General features: G+C 38.2%; 1 protein-coding gene across 1 annotated transcript; it reads left to right on the forward strand.

Annotated features, from left to right (window-relative positions):
* Positions 1–3751: 3751 nt before the first annotated feature.
* Positions 3752–16230, forward strand: hpcal1 (hippocalcin-like 1). The gene is made up of 4 exons (XM_007546293.2): positions 3752–4151; positions 11434–11928; positions 13261–13366; positions 15398–16230. Exons 2-4 carry the CDS (start codon positions 11551–11553, stop codon positions 15493–15495), a joined length of 582 nt encoding a protein of 193 aa, XP_007546355.1. The 5' UTR covers positions 3752–4151; positions 11434–11550; the 3' UTR covers positions 15496–16230.
* The last annotated feature ends 1644 nt before the right edge of the window (positions 16231–17874 follow it).

Here is a 17874-nt window from a genome sequence, read left to right on the forward strand (position 1 = left end):
TTATTATTATTATTGTTATTATATTGTCATATTCTGAAAATCACTTTTTGAGCAAAAAAAAGGACTTAGGCCATTACGTTAGGAATGTTGTTAATGTAGCTGTTAATGTGAAGTTTTTTTTTTTTGGTTTTTTTTGGTGGTAAAAATGTGATGTAACAAACTATTTGTGATCAATAGGATGGTATGACACAGCATCGCACCACTACATCCTAGCAGGTAAACTTCTTTATAATTGGCTGGAGGGAAACTGCCCCCATGATAACCGCCCTCCACCCCCCACTGGGTCTAAGCCAGCCTCAGCCTCACTCGTCCCATGAAGCCCACCTATCAGAGGAGCTTCAGATGCGACCTACTTAATTTCCAGTAACAATTATGTTAAAGCAGAATGGAGAGCAGCTGGTGCCCTCTACTGGACGAATACATCTCCACTGATTTGCACTTTTTAGTTTAGCATTTCATCAAAACTTTGGTGTTTTTTTGGTGTGTGTGTTTTGTTTTGTTTTCTTTTTTTTTTTGTATGTGTGTTGCTTGTGTTGTGCGTTTGAGTTCACTATATTATACATTTTAATGCAAATTATTCTGTCATTAACCATTTTAAGTTGCAGGGCTTAATTCACACTGAATTTCAGGGACATCGATTTCATCAGCACCATTATTCATTAAACAAACATGAATTTAAAAGCTTTGAGTGATAAGTAAAGCTTATAATTTAATAATATAGGACAGAATAAAATAGAATAGACAAGTCACTTTTAGGCACTAATATCTTAAATTAATAATTTTCTACATGACTTCATCTCTCTCTCTCATCCAGGGAGGGATTTTTTTCCAACTCTTGATGCAACATTGATTTTGTATTAAGTTGTCATGTTGACCTCTGGAAATAGGCACCAGCACTCCTGGCAACCCTTCTAGGAATAAGGGTGTAAAATAATGGATGGATGTAAACTGCCATGTTAAACAAATGTAAATAAATTAAGTTTGATAAGCTTAATTTGGTTACATGTAACAAACTAGCAAAAAAAATGTTTTAAGTTGACTAACTTTTTTTTTCAAACCTCCCGGTAAGGTGCCGGGCAAAATAAACCCGTTTAAAAGTGGTGGTTTTTTTAAATAAAAAAAAGTGAAAAGTAAGTGGTGTTGTTTTTTGCATGAAACTTTTTCTATTTGTCTTAATAGGTAGACTGTACATGTAAATTGAAAATGTATTAATTTTACACATTTGCAACCCCTCCCTCTACATTTTACATATACTGTTAGGGTCAATTTGACCTGGCAGTCAAGTTGAAGGGTAAAGAAGATAAAAAAAAATGTCCATTTATATATGTTTCCTTGCAGCCATGAACCACATTTCACCACACACACATACATGCACACGTGCACGCACACAAGCCCACTTTCTGACTATTCTCTTTACTTCATTAGTAAACTGCGAGAAAGCAGGTGTTCATGCAACTTTTGATGGGAACTTTTTCCGTTCCCGTGGGCAAACTCCACCCACACTGAGTGGACAGTCAGCAGAACTGAGGGGAAAACATAAATACTCCCTGCATGACTCATTTGTCTTGATTTTAATCAGCGGGTCAATTTGACCCAATACAGTATACGTGTCTCAAGTTCAATTATAAAGATCACCCATTGAAAAAAACATTCAAAATGTAATATAAAAAAAACCTACAAAAAATCAATTTCAATGATAATTATTTTTTTTTTGTCTGCTGGTTTTTTAAGTGGACATTAAAAATGTAAATTACAAATGAGTAGATGAGTAAGTTGTTGTCATTGATCCTTTATTTGTGAGAAACACAAAAACACCTTTGCACAAATATTGATTGAAATTGTTAGTACTGGAGTTAATGATCAGATACAAAAATGTTTTTGAGGATATTTTTGGTTTCTACTGCATGAATAAACACTCCACAGGTCAACTTGACCCAGTAATATTATTTCTGTACCTTAGAAACGAACATAACAGGAGGGTTAAATTAGTCATGTTGACCTATTTCTACAGGTCAACATGACATCCTCTTTACAATGTCATGCTTTTAGAAGGTAATGAATTTAATATCTAATCTAATTGTGTTTATAGATTTGGACAATTATCTTGTCCACAGTTTTTCTGATGTTTTTCAGTTTTAGGATTTTGTTAATGTACATCTGTAGGCTCCCGATCAGCAATCTCATCCCCTTTCTACTCAGGAGAATATTTAATTTTAAACATTATTTTAGCAATATCAGACTGTCAATATCAAGTGTCAAACTGGGTGCAGCAACAAAAGCAACTTCAGGTGTTTATAACTACCTGTGATCCCCTCCTCCATCTGTATTGTACTCATGCTCAGGTCTAGATAAACACTCTATGTGCTTACAGAAACAGGTGTCAGGCTTCAGCAGGTTGTACACACACACACGCACGTATACATGCAAACACACATACATACACTCATGGTTAATTATTTATCCACCCACTGTACCGCTGACATACACACCATCCTGCCTGGAGGGTCACCAGAGAAGTTTCTGATGGAGGATCAACAGAAAGGCCCTGAAAGAAGGCTTACAATAAATTAGAATAGCATTATAAAAGTGATTTATTTTCATGAATAAGTTTAAACAGTTAAAAATCAAATACTGTCTGATGACATGGATCCCCAAACCTTGAGGAAACGTCATGTGAATCGTGTCTCCACTCCGTCCGGTTAATGCTCCTGACTCTGGGAGCTCGATCTCCAAATGAAATGAAAAACATACTTTAATATTTTAAAAAGGAGGACATTCGATCATTGAGAAAAAGTCGAGCCATTTCTCTCTTTGGCCGTAATGAGATGTTTCTGATGTTGTCCCTGGTTTAGGAGTGGTTTAAAAGCAGAAATGTGTGTGTGAAGGCTACTGCAGCTCTGACTTTTCAGCTGAAGTCTCAGAGTCAGCAATGACTTTGCTTCACAACCCCACCAAGGCTGTTTTCATCCCTCCTGTTTGTGCATTTAATTTTTTTTTTTACCAGACTTTTTCCTTCCACTAAATTTTCCTTTGATATTCATAGAAACAAGCATGGACTGTGCAATGTATGGCTGTGAAGTCAGTGTAGTCCATAATATCACATTTATTTATGAAACTAACATTGTCATTGACTTCTTATTCCAAATATTTAAAATTTCTGACAAAATAAACTCTAGGTTTTCCTCGACTACACGCTAAGAGAAATTAGAGCTTGAAATATAACACTTCATGTGTAATCATCTGTATGAGTTCCACTTTTTGAACTGAACTTCTGAAATAAGTTTACTGTTATGTGACACATCAATTTATGGAGTTGGACATGTCTGATCAAATATGAGAAGCTGATTGTAAATGTTTGAAAAGTAGGAACTGGTTATCAAACGTGCTTGTATATTGTCAACTTCCCACAACTTCTGACAGAACTGAACAGACAGAGCGATAAGTGAAGAACATATCTCATAACTCGCATCTACGGTGCACTTGTGCTACGTTTGCGTAACTGTCACGATTTTGCCCTGAAATGCGCACAGTTTATTTTAGATATTGCGCTAATAATAGTCCTCAGAGATATTTTTCCACAGTGTGTGTTTCTGGTGGTGTGGAAGCAGCGAGTCTGGCCGGATCCATTCAGCGCGCGGGGGCGTCGAGGAGCAACATCGAGAAACTGTACATATTTCCCCCTCCATATACGACGGGCTTCGAGCAGGAGTTTTTCTCTCTTTGCTGTTTTATAAGGCTTCTATGAGTTGTAAAATATTTACACAGTTCCAGCAGCCGTTGGGAGTCGGTTTTAATTGTTTTCTGAAAGAAAAAAAAGCCCCCCTTTTGAGTTGATTTGGTGGAGTCGGATGAAAACCGAGCTGTGTGTGTGCCACATCTTCCACTAAATGATAAAGCCACTTCAAACTGCTGAGGCCGAGCTTAAACAGAGACGTGTAAGTCCATGCAGCTCAAATACGGCTTTTCTTTCTCACTTTCACCTGAGGCCGCTCAGACTCAGTGGAGCATCGTGTATTTTTGGCTTTTTGCTTTTTCTTTAAACCGCTATAAGTTGACGCGTATAAGTTAGGCTGCCTGGAACGGAATAAAGTGGGAAAGTGGAGCTGAATAAAGTGGACAGTTTTCTAACCAGGAGCCAAACCTGTACAGAGGTAAGTTTTAGTTGAGTTTACTGTATTATTTTTCTACTGTAACGTCCAGTGTGTCACAGTCTGGTCAGTTGGACTTCTGATGCAAGCCAAGACCCGACAGAGGCGGGTTTTACAGACGGACAACACCCATTCTGGACTCTCACACATCACACCTCCTCTGAAAAGTTTATTAAGACACTAGATGTCACAGAGGAGAGTTCATCCCAAATTTTGACACAATTGAACAATTAAAAATAATTTGAATAACAGTAATAATACAGTTTGACAAAAAACAACAACATGGCTTCACTAGTTCCATCTTTTTTTATTATAGTGAAATGGTAAAAATATATATTATACTTGCAGACACTTCTTTGTGTCTAATAAATCAACGTGCACCCAGCTTAAATAGATCTGCTATTTACCAGCATCAGTGGCTTTAAGTTGTCATTTTTTTTCTACAGGACTTTCCATTTCTCAGCTTTCTGACCTCAGGATTGCTTTTCTGGCTACATGACCTGATTCTGGCCAAGCTCCCGCTGTTAAACAGATGGCCTCACAGTTGACTCCAAATAATATTTGGTATATAGAGAAAGTTTATGGTCAGCTTAATAACTACAAGGTGCCCGTGTTGTTGGGTTGCAAGACAAGCCCAAACCATGACGTAGCCACCTCCGTGCTGCGAAACCCCCACAGTTTTGCAGAGGGCTTTGCAAAAAACACACAGCTGCCACTATGGACATAATGAAGTCTTGTCATTCCTTATTATTTCCCCAAATGCAACTTTGGAAACCTAAGTTGTGCTGTCCTCTTTTTCAAAAGAGGATTCATCTTCCAGACAACTAAAATGATGGGCATGGCATTGTTTAGAAAAAGTCTTGAAACCCTTCCCAGATTAGGTACTTCTCGAAGGTCATTGTTGATGTCTTTTCACATTGTAATTGTATTAACACACAACTGGATGCTCCAGCTGCCATAATAGAGTTGGTCACACCTCCTGATGACCTGAATCCACACGAAGGAATCGGTGCACTCGATTAGCACAACCTGGTTGCTGCTTTCCCTGTGAACTCCCATGGACATTTCTACTGAACAGGTTAAAACTTGCTTGAAATGTTGAAATTTACAAACTAAAATTTAAGTTTCATACATTCAGATGTTTATGAAATCAATACATTCAAAATGTATTCATTTGACATTTTAAACATTAGCTATTTGCCTAAAAATGCCTAAAATGTTAGTTTTAATAAAGGGGGAAAAAAAGACAAAACTGAAGCAAATGGAAGCAGAACAAAAAGTGTCTGCTTCCAACTTGGCAGCTCTTAAAGTTGAACATTTTAAAAGCACTTGCTGAAAACGTGCTTTGTTTTCTTTGGTCCTAATGTACCGTATTTGGTTTTACTATTCTGTTGCCTTGACTACTGGTGTGTGTCAGGGGACATCATCCTGATCTGCTGCCCGATTTTCACTGACACGGGTAAAGAGAGGCTGGGCTGGAAGCGAGAATTTTCCGGAGGCTCGGTTTTCTCATTTTCTTCCTTATGTTCTGGCTATTCACCCACCTGCTGCAGTATTGACTGCAGGAGCCAGAAATAGTTCAAGATGAACTTTTGTTCATCCACACAAAACAGGAATACAATATGGTCTGTGCTTCACATTAGTTCATATTTTTAGTCTTCTTTAAAAAAAAAAATGGTCAGAAAGCTTTGCCTAAATCGAGAGTTTTCTAAACACATTAGAGCCATGCGTGCTTCTTTGTGTGCTTTGGAGTTTCTGTGCTGTTTAATTTTTTTGCGAAGCGATAAAAGCTGGGTAGCTCTTGAATTGCTACAAAATGGAGCTGTATTTCCCTCAGCCTATTGACTGGCAATGTTAACACCTTGAGATGCCATGAGACCTAAATTCTGAACATCATGGCATGGAGTGCATCCCAGTTTTCCATGTCTGGCATGTAACCATTTATTTTAGCTTTTAAACTGGTTCTATTGATCCTGTGTCCAGATAGAGGGATAATCAGTAGCCTAGCATCATGACCTGTTTGTTCTGAAGATCCTGCAGCTTCCACTTCATCTTCCTGACATGGCGCCTCCTCACCCTGATTCTCAGACTGATAGGAGGAACCACAGAGCCCTGTTAGGTTAAAGCACATCTTCTGAAGTTGGGATATATTTCCTCCAACAGGTTCTAGAGGAATCACCTCAAACCAGATGTTGGACTGGATTTTATTTCAATGTCATTTGTGAATGTTAGAGCCTCATTTTCAACAGTGGAGCTCTAAAGGTTGAAAAAGGTCATTTTGGAGAAAGTCTCATCAACATCAATATTTCCACTAAATAAGAGGCACAAAAAACAAAAAACAAAGGTTTGATAGAGGAAAACGCTCTCAGACTCTGAGCTCAAAGCAAGATGTCAGAGAGCACCAAACTATTTTTTTTTTTTTTAAATTAGATGTAGGATAGTGCTTTAAATGTGTTGCCGCATGTCACCAAAATGTTAGATTTGTTCTTTGGGTTGTGGCAGTTGGTAAAGTGTGTCCCTTGAAGAACGCCGTACTTGGCGTCTGTTACTGTGCGCTGGCGCTACAACGGTCAGTATTTGCTGTGAATTCTGAAGGCAAAGCCGCTGCGCTGTCGGTCCGAATAAACTGTCTGAACCGAGTGTGTCCGATTCCTGCCTCGAGTTTCCTTCCGACAAAAACCCTTAAAGACAACAAAACGCAGAGTCTAAAGAAACAGCGAGGTGTCACTTCACATGGACTGGGTTACATAGACAATTAATTTCATTTCACATAATTATCGCGGTAGAAGCCATTTGTTTGTTGTGAATGACGTATACTCACAAAGAACGAGATAATTAGTCCAAGTTTGTCGTTCAGAAACTACATCGTAAAGCGCCACAGCAGAGGTAAACAAAGGAAAAACAACCCTTTTAGCCGGGTGAAGCACACCCGTTGCAACGAGCCGAGCAGGGACTACATTAAAAACATAACATTCAGTCCGTTACGATATTAGGTTTTCAGGATTGATATTTATTTTTGCGATTATTAGTAAGAGCTCCCCAAAGACAGCGGTGGTTGATTAGTTAATTTTAAACTCCTGCTCTGCTAGTTATTATGGTAATGAACCAAAACGCACAGAATTGCGCAACACCTTGTTGAAACAATAATCACTGAGATCATTATTGTTGTTGGGTTTTATTGAAAAATCAACACGTTTTGTTGATTTTTTTTTTCTGTTGTTCTTTAATAAAGTTACGAACGTTTTGATTAGGAGTCGGAAGAGGACGTGCGTCCTGGCGGCGTTCAGTTTGTCACTCAAAACCTTCCGCGATCGACGTGTTGCGCCCCTGCTCTAGCAAAGCACGAAGAGTTCAGAAACAATATGAAATGGGGAAAAAGCTATTAACTGATTAAGTCGTGTTTTAGATTGTTCTTGAAAAACTAATAAGTCACGGCTTATTAAAATGTGAATACGTGAACCAGATCCTCCTAAACATTGGGCCCTGCAAATATCCCCGAGACAACGCCAAATCACTCTCTGCACATTGCGGTAAGATGGCCCAAGTGGCTTACTTACAGCCCAGTCTTTTTCTCCACTGAAAACAATTAAAGCATTACATTGTGCAGCGCTTTGAAGAAGAGATCTGCTTGAACATTAAAAAGCCCGTTTATCCTCTCACTTCCAAAACACTCAGTGTTATTTAAACACAGAGTAAATCATATCAGACAATTTATATATATTTAGAATCATCACTCATCTCTCTTTTAGGTCACTTTTTTTCCCTCTATCCTTGTGCATAAAGCTTAAAACAGAAAACAAGCTGAGCCTAAAAACGGAAAACGGCAGTAAAAAAAAATGGCCAGGGGTTTACAGGAAGCCTACACAGGGCTTTTGGAAGGGGTGGAGGGGGCAAATGCTGCTCTGGAGCTTGTGTGAAGCAGTCTCATTAGGCAAGGCAAACCAGTGGAAATAGTGGACCATGCAGACCAGAGATGGGGCGGGGGGAGTTGGGGACAGGGAGGCTGTTGCTGTGTAATTGAGGAGAATTGCAAACATGGGGCGTAGAAAGGCAATCTCCAGGGGCTGCTGTGTATCAAGGACCGGTCACAAACTCTGAATGTTCGGTTTTCCATGACAGTGAGCATACAGTTTCATCTGCAAAAAGGATGTCTTGAGGACAGTGTCTGCGTCTATCAGCCTTTTCTGTTTCATTTCTCTGTAAGAGCAAAAACAGAGGAGCATATGTCAAATTATAAGCAGAAGGAACTAACCGCCCCTGCTGGAGGTTAAAAAAAGAAAAGCAAGAGCCGGGGACTTAGAATAATCTATTAAGTTGTTTGCCTTGGATTATTTTTGCTACAGTACACCCCTTTTTCAATGAGGATGTACTTTGGGAAGTTAATGTTTAATTTCCGAACATGGTATCTCTAAAACACTTCAGTTTTCCAGTTTGGACCCTGCTGGGCTTTCTTGTGGCTTTGTGGGGATAAACAGCAACGCCCATATTTATGTCTGTTTCTGCTCAGCCTGCACACTGAGCTGTCTTGGAAAAGTCCACTCTCTGCCACTTCCTCATCCTGTTGCATGTGCGAGAGGAAGTCATACGGTCAGGCTCGCAGGCTAGTGCGTTATTAATGCCGCAGTCTAGATAACAACAAATTGACAGAAATGACATTATGTTCGCAAGTCAGAATCACTGAGTCGGTGTTCAGTTCTTCTCGACTTAACGCTAAGTTAAGCATTCAAACATTAACACATGTTAAAATAATGAGCACTGAGGATTATTTTTATAAGCTTGTTAATTTTTGCTTTATCATAATCTTCCTAAAAGGAAAAAAAAAAAACATTTTCATAAACTTCCATTGTGAACTGAAGAAGGTTGATAATAAAGCAGGAACAAACACTAGGGGCAACATTCAGTGATATGAAAAAAAAAAAAAGAAAGTAAAATTCAAACATTGATGTCTAATCATATTTTTAAAACTTGGTTTAGTTATCAAACAAAAATCATAAACCAAAATTTGCTTTGTCGCTCAGTAGGATTTCAGAACAACTTTTGAATCAACAGTAACTGTCTGCTCAAGGTCTTTATGGTTACAACAACACTTTTACTAGCATCTAATTAAACTGAATTGACCACAAGGATGGTCAATTCGGGTAGGATAACCTTTGTTTACATTGGTAACAATAAGCAGTCCAAGTCTTAAAAAAAAATAAGAAAAAACTAGGGTATGAGGAGATGTTTTTTTTCTAGCAAAAAAAGCCTTAAAAACTGAGACATATGCATTAAATCGAAGCTGCTACACTTTGCGACCGTGCTTATCTATTCCTTTTTCTTTCAAGAGCCCCTCCTGCATTGTTGGGATCAAATTCTCACATCTGCTTCTCTCGTCACATCGTGACTCTGCTTCATAGAAGCGCAGGAAATTAAACTTGTGAGACAATTAAAAGAAATGACAGCGCCTGTGTGCATTCACATTCACACCGTCTTCATCTGTTCTTCAAAAAGAATCAGTCTGCTGGCAGCGAAGAGCGGAGCGCTGAGATCTAATATCTTTCAGCAAAAAAAAAAAAAAAATCATTAGAGGGAGTAGGGACAAGTGGAGGTGTTATATAGAAAGGTTATTATGTAATAGAACCTCTGGTATTGGCAAAGCGACTCATACTGTACAGCTGGAAATAGTCTTTCTTCTATGTGTCATACTTTTTCCATTCTTCCCTACACCCACACACCTCTGTTTTCCATCCTTCCCACTCACACTTAAACAGATACAAGTAAAAAATTAGCTCAGTTTTATCAATTTTTGCCTCCACACTTTAGCAGAAATGCCATTTGCTTAAATTTTACTTGGAAGTTTTGTGTTTTTACTAATCCATTCTATCTATCATGGAAACATTAACTTTTTTTTTTTTTTTTTTTACAAGTAATCACAAAGTGCCTTTATATACTATTAGCCCTTTGCCATGTTACAGCCACCAATTTCTATGTATTTTATGAAATATGATGGACCATTACATATTATAGTATATTTTCAAGGCAGAATGGAAATAATCATTTTTGTTAAAATACATATTTCAAAAATGTGAAATTGTCTTACAAATGCATTGCAACAAGATGTTACATAACTAGTAAAAATAATCTGGAAAGAGTCCACAGGTGTTTATTTTTAATTTCGGTTGAAATCCAATTTTGTAAAAACTACTGAGCATAAGAGAAAGCAAAGGAATAAAAAAAGACAGGTCCAGGATAACATTGTAGAGAAGTTTATTTAAATGGGTTAAACAGAGATATTTAACCTATCATCAGAAATTTAAAATGTTTAAAATTTGGTCCTGCTCTTACACTCAGAGGTGAGTAGAGCAGGAACACTCGAGTTTGTGCTTGAAACATGACAACATGTAAAAATTGTCTGTATTCAAAAGGTTTTCTGACCATTCTTTGGTGTGTTGCTTTCAAGGGCCGATTCAAAGCTGCCATCATCTTTTGTTCTTGTTTGATAACCCTTATATATGGAATAAAAACAAATTCACAAATTTCTCTCGCCAGATTACTGTTTTTGTGTTTGCTTACCAAAACAAACCTTTATCTTTACATCATCATGCAAGGTGTCGCTTTCAAAAATTTGATTTTGTTCTGGATGCGCGGTATTAATGCGTCTTATCATATCACCCAACCACGAATGCCCCCTGCATACATGAATAAACTGTTTTTGCAGAGTATACCGTAACCATGGGAGCTGAATTCGGACAAACCACAGAGACCAGAGGTGAATAGGCCCAGGTGGCCAGATGCTTTTTAGCCATCGTTTGTGTCTGCTTTTTATTCAGTAAATAAATTCCACCTGCTTAAATTAAATTAGATTACCCATTTTCCCAGGATAGAGGTGATTGTTATCGAGGTGAACGTCTGGTTCTCTCTCAGCTACTGCAGTCTGTGTCAACCTGACCTTTTACAAAGTTGCTTTATTAAGATTTACAATGCGCCCCCAGGATACTTGTCCCCTTTCCAGTGGAGGGCAAGGCTAACAAATTAACCCTCACCACACACACACACACACATACACACACTCACTTATTCTCTCCCAAACATACGCAGAATACTTTCAACAATGACAACATTGTTGAAATCCCTGGTGTTTTGGTGTTGGAACAATCCACCTTTTCTTCATCTGCTTGATTGAGAAGAATCACTAGCACATGTTTGAGAATGAAACACTGTTGAAAACTGAGAAGAATAATTGGTCCAATGAATCATTTATGAAATTCACACAAGGTTGTTAATGAGGTTTGTTGGTCCCCTGCAGGAGCAGAGGAAGCGGAGCAGCCTTCGACGTGGGGAGCAGTAGTGCGGTTCGAGTAAGAGATACCGACAAGAGAAGGTAGAAGCGCCAGCTCAGCCGTCCGCCTCGTAGCGTTGCATCATGGGGAAGCAGAACAGTAAACTGCGACCCGAGGTCCTGAACGACCTAAGGGAGAACACGGAGTTCACCGACCACGAGCTTCAGGAGTGGTACCGAGGCTTCCTGAAGGACTGTCCCACCGGCCACCTGACCGTGGAGGAGTTCAAGAAGATCTACGCCAACTTCTTCCCATACGGCGACGCCTCGAAGTTCGCGGAGCACGTGTTCCGCACCTTTGACACAAACGGCGACGCCACCATTGACTTCCGGGAGTTCATCATAGCTTTGAGTGTGACGTCGCGCGGCGGACTGGAGCAGAAGCTGCGCTGGGCCTTCAGCATGTATGATCTGGACGGGAATGGTTACATCAGTCGGGCGGAAATGCTCGAGATAGTTCAGGTGAGGATAACGTGTTCTGCATTATAATTGATCGCGTGTTAAATGTGTCAGATTACATGAAGAGGCAGGAAAGGTTTTACATCCACAAATGAGAAAAGACAATAGAGGCTGTCAGAACCAGTTGGTTCTTTAGTATCAGTTACCTTAAACCTTTAATCGCTTCTTGGTTGGTTGTTGTGTGCTTTTCTAATATCTAAGGTGTTTTAATGAAATCATTTCCACTGATGCTGAGAGAGACTCACAGCTTACTCCTCCTTTGTTACAGCCTGCAGCTTGCAGGAAGGGTTTCTAAGAATGTGAAGAAGATCAAGGGGAAAAAAAGCCTTTTCTGGAATCAATCTAAAACCAATAACTGTCACAGCTTCTTCACTTTATAATTTTAGTGTCCCTTTTTTACATATGTGCACCTCTTAGAACGTTTCATATTTTATCAGATTACAAAAAGCTCAGGAAGGGGAATTCATTTGCCTGTTACATTTAATAACCGTGCAACACGCAAATTTGACTTTTATTCTAAAGTGGCAAGAAGAAATCTATTTTTGAAGGTAAGCCTTAAGAAGTCTTGCTTGTAGTTTGCCACAAGACATGTAAGGGTCAGAGCACTGACTGCACAAGCAAGCGAGAAATATCGCACGTTTACGAGGCAACTGACAGATCATCTGGTGCTTGTGTGCTCCGCTTTGTAATGGCTTGCAGTAAATCTATCGCATTTTAATCTCTTACAAATAGGGTTAATAGAAAACACTAGCTTTCTATTGGGAAGACTGAATGCCCTTCCCATTCTCTACAAACCTCTATCTACCAAGTCCAGGTTTACCAGGCTTTGGGGAGAAACAGTTTTTCTTTGGCCTGGTAGTTTCACAGGATAGAAAACGAATGACCTCGTAAAACTAGCCTTGTATGTCACTACCATATATGATGCTGAAGTGCATACTCGTGCTCTTAGGGAAACGTGCTGGCATCGTTGTCTAGGTAATTTTTCGGTCAGGAGCCTGCCATGTTTTTAATGCAGATATATCCCCTTAATGATGTACTGTAAAATTATAATAGATTCTTGGATTCAATATTATTCCTTTATTAAAGTTTTGTTGCCTTTTTCCTAAATAATTTTTCGTTTAATCTATCCAGCTGAGATGCTGAATGTTCCAAACCTTGAAAAATGGAAAGTCTTATTGTTATTGTTGAATTTTAATAAACAGGTTTGAGCAGCAGCAAGCGTAAGGTTAATCTCACATAAGAATACATATTTTCCCCACTTAACTCTGCAGCAACAGATATAATTAGAAAAGTCCTCATATACATAACTGCAATCCCAATTATGTTAATCTGCAGGCTATTTACAAGATGGTGTCATCAGTAATGAAGATGCCAGAGGACGAGTCGACGCCAGAGAAAAGAACGGATAAGATTTTCAGACAGATGGACATTGACAATGATGGTAAGACTGGTGTGATGTGTGTGTTTGTGTGTGTGTTGTCTATTATAGGCATGCTATAACTGATTTTTCCTCAGCATTTTCTCCCTAATGGAAATAAGTTGTTTGCCTTGTAAGAAGGATACACGTATTCTTTTCACACCGACCAGAGTACATGGCAAATTGGCTGACATGGAGTTAAAATCTTAAAGTATGGTTTCAAAAAATGATTTGCTGAATTTCATTTGTTTTACTTCCAGTTTTAGGACTTTAGTGTTACCAAACTGCTTAGCAAAATAGTGCAGCTTTCAAAACCAACTAAACCAAAATCTGATTCTCACTGTTATCATCACTCTGAATGTTTTTGTTTGTTTGTTTGTTTGTTTTACAGTCTGCACAATAAAAAAAAAAATCTTGATTCTTGCAAAAGTTTCATTAGCATCCTCAAATTTAAGTTTCCACTACATTGCAAATGCTTCTGCAAATACTTATTTCTCCATCAAGTCAGTTTGTGCTTTATTATTAAGAATTAATGTACTGTTATACTGTTGTGAATGAATTGGAGGTCTAGATAGCGATACACAATCAGACTGCAGGTGCAGTATAAGACTCCATCATTCATTTGGCTCAGACACGAAGAAAGAACATGAGCCAAAGCTGAAGCCTCTTAGAGTTACTACACAACCTATAAAATTGTTTCCAGAGAGCAGTTATTAATTTAATGGCATTACCTAAAGTTTTGTAAGTTGCAAACTTACACCTTCGCTTACAGGCTCTGTTTTCAACAGAGAGGTATTTACTGTAACAGAGCTCACCCACATTTTCTGCATAGATGATCTTTGTAGCAAAAGTTCTCACAGCACATTTTATTTCCACTAAAAATATGCCTAGTCAAGAAAACAGTTTGTTATCTGCCTACAGCCACATAGAGTCATAGGTCTCAAGAAAGTTCCATTATGGATGCAGCGTCATCATCCATATATGGCAGTAACTTCCTCTTCTGTTGGGTGTGCTTTTACTACACACTGGCTCACAAGCAGGCTGATGGAACAGGGGGGGTTTCCTCCACACAATACAGAAAACTGGGAACAAAAGCATGGAAAATCAGGAAGAGATAGAGGTATTAGTTTCCTGGATGTCCTCAGCCATTTCCTCTCCATAGAAAGGCAGCTAAACCAGTGGGGATAAACTACAAATGTATAATGTAGAAAATTCAAATTCTAAAACAATTCTGCCAGGAAAAGTTGTGAATTTATTGGTATTCCTAATAATACTTTTAAAATAAATGATACCGAGACATTCCTTTATGTATAATTTACAAAACATCCTTTTTAGAAGCTTCTAATTAGGAAGCTGTGACTTTCCGTTCCCTTTGAGTATGAGTAGGACATGACACAGAGGCCAGTTTCTCTCTGCTGATGGCTAAAAGGCAGGACAAGTAATAATCTTGTCTGCATCAACAATGAACAGGATATTAAAGAAGGTTGAAAAACAAATTTTGAAAGCTCATTGCAGCTGAGAGCAGTTTTATTGGGGTTCACTGAAATCTCCTCAACAACAATTTGATGCCATCAACATGGCAACCAAATGGATTAGTAGTGATGTGAGGACAAAAACCTTTTTTATAACCTAACATCACAAATGTAAACATAAAGTTTGCTAAACACTATTCAAATTTTAAATGGAACTGTGTGCCTCGTTTGGATAAAACAAAATTGTATGTAAATGTAAGTATGACAAGTTATTTTTTTTTTATGTTTTAGGAAAACAGTTAATATTCTTGAAAGCTTAAATGAGGCGTTTGTTGCTTAAATCAGTGTTTTGAATCTATTTTTTAAATTGTTTGGAATTAAATTTGCCATGTAAGAAATTGCACAAAGCTTTCTGCAAGTAAATATGACGTGTTCTTTGAAAGGACTTTGTGGATTTCACACGTATCGGTAACTGGAACGGAAGTGATTGTGTTGTGACACTGAAAGATCAGATGCTTGTTTTGGTTTTTTTTTGGTCGTTAGCTGACTCACAGCACGCTTTTTGTCGGTTTGTGCTCTGCAGGTAGATTGTCGTTGGAGGAGTTCATTAAAGGTGCCAAGAGCGACCCATCCATCGTCAGACTGCTGCAGTCGGATCAGGGAACCTCCCGCCAGTTCTGAGGACAGAGAAGCCGGCTCTGCTGCATGTGGAAACCTACCGCATAAATCCAGCTTTATACCGTTCCTTACCTCCCGCTTTCAGCTAACACTCTTGTTTACATTGATGTGTCTTCTCTCTGGAGCTGTTTTAATTGAAAGTATTATTTTTGTGCTTTTCCTAAAACTCTTTCCCATTTAGCCGTTTTGGTTAATTTAAGTGCCATATAAGTTTGTATTGACTGGATTCAAAGCTTAAAGTGTAATGGTTACCATTATGTTGCAAAAGGAAACTAATTAAATTACTTAGAATTTGATTCAACTGAAGCTTATTGTGGTTTAAGATAACAGATGCTTACAAAGCTCTGTATGCCTTGATATAGCATGGCTCAGTTATTTGTATTTTTTTTTTTTTCGATATTGTGAGCATGCTGTATGTGAATAAGGAGGCAGGGACTGGTTGTTTTTATTCCTTTTTATTTTTGTAACAAAAATGTCATTTTGTTTTCACACAATTGAAATAAAGTCGTGTAAGAAAATCTACACAAGTTGTCCCACAGATTCTCCCCCCTCCCCTGTCCTGGACAGACATGAAGCAAACCCACCCAGAGTCTCATTCACCGGTTGTTGTTTTTTTTTTTAAACAAAGGAAAATATGCCAAGTCAGATTTAATCATCACCTTTCACAAGTTCACATCTTAAAATTGTTGAAGGCAGCTGAAGAAGGGAGTCGCATTTGGACAAAAAAAAAAAAAAAAATCAAAAAACTTGAATGAACCCCCCCACCCTCCTCTCTTCAGCTGACGGCAGCTTTATAAATATTCAGCCTGAAAACATTCAGCAGGTTTGTGAAAATGAGTTTACCTCAGGGACAAACACACACACACACTCTCCTCTCTCTCTTGGGTGACGGATAAGATGGTGTGAAAAACTGCAGGTGACTCTCGTGCGCCTTTTCTGGAGTATTTCAGTAACTGGCCGGCGGGGCCTCCCATTCGTCCACAGGAAGGGGGAGGCGAGGGACAGGACCAGACAAGACCAAACCCAAATCCGTCTGGGTCCGATCCTTACGTTTGGACTCATAACTCGTCCTTGTCAAAGTCCTCGTCCAGGTCGATGTCACTGAGGTCGTATTCCTCCTCCACAGGAAGCTGAACATGACGGAGAGAAAAAAAAAGAAAAGGGAATGTTATGTCCAAATCTGAATTCAGCTTTATTGGAATTGGATATTTTCTTGTAATCACATGATGAAAACTTAAAAAAAAAAAAAAAAAACTAGGGATGTTTAAATGTTTCCCTTTATGTAAAGTTCAAAATAGCAAGAGCTAAATAATAACTGCACTCAATCGTTGAGGTACATTAGAAAAAAAAAAACTCCTTTATTAATTTAGCAACAGATTTTTTTCAGTAAATAATTTTCTCCACAAAAGCCATTTAGTTTATACGTTCAGCAATAATGTTTGCACTCATATGTACATAACAAATTAAGTGTAATGATTTGGACTTTACACATTAGTCAGACTTTAAAATTCAACATTAAGCATGTTTAAAAAAAATATTTAATGCAGCCAAATATTTAAAAAAATGTAGGCTTCAGTTCAGTCAAATTAGAGACTAAATGATATGCATATCAAACACAGGTATTGTGAGTCTGTCTAGCTTATTTAGATATCAACATCAGCACGTTACTACACGATGATTCAGAGCTAATTAGTGAGGCAAACGTATCGGAACAAAATAAAAAAAAAAACAAACACAAACAAACAGAGCTTTAATCTTTAATCAGAACACACCGTGTTTCATCTCCTCAGCTGCTTTTTATGCAGGCAGTAGTGCTGTGGTTCCTTTAGTATCCAAATGCCATTATGCTAACCAACTTGAGACCTTTTCAACCTTTGAAATCTTAACAATCTGACTATGTTTTTGCAAATTGCCTCAAGATGATGTGTTGTGAATTGGAGCTATATAAATAAACCGGATTAAAGTCATCGGACATGAAAGCAGGTACTTTGCTCAGCTTGGTCTGACCGACAGTTTCAAAACTAACGGTACTTGGTAGTGAACGCTGCAGCGGTAGTATGGAGCCCTCTACACTCGCAACAAATCTGAATTTTGTTTGAAACATTTGAGTTAATGATTCTGTTGACTAATTGCAGATAACACAATTAGAAGCCAATTTCAAACAGCTCCTTTTAAGACGCGATGTTAGTTTTATTCTAAATAATGTTAATAAATGAAANTTTTTTTTTTTTTTTACAAGTAATCACAAAGTGCCTTTATATACTATTAGCCCTTTGCCATGTTACAGCCACCAATTTCTATGTATTTTATGAAATATGATGGACCATTACATATTATAGTATATTTGCAAGGCAGAATGGAAATAATCATTTTTGTTAAAAT

Source organism: Poecilia formosa, unplaced genomic scaffold (assembly GCF_000485575.1).
Source record: "Poecilia formosa unplaced genomic scaffold, Poecilia_formosa-5.1.2 Scaffold1, whole genome shotgun sequence".
Taxonomy (NCBI): domain Eukaryota; kingdom Metazoa; phylum Chordata; class Actinopteri; order Cyprinodontiformes; family Poeciliidae; genus Poecilia; species Poecilia formosa.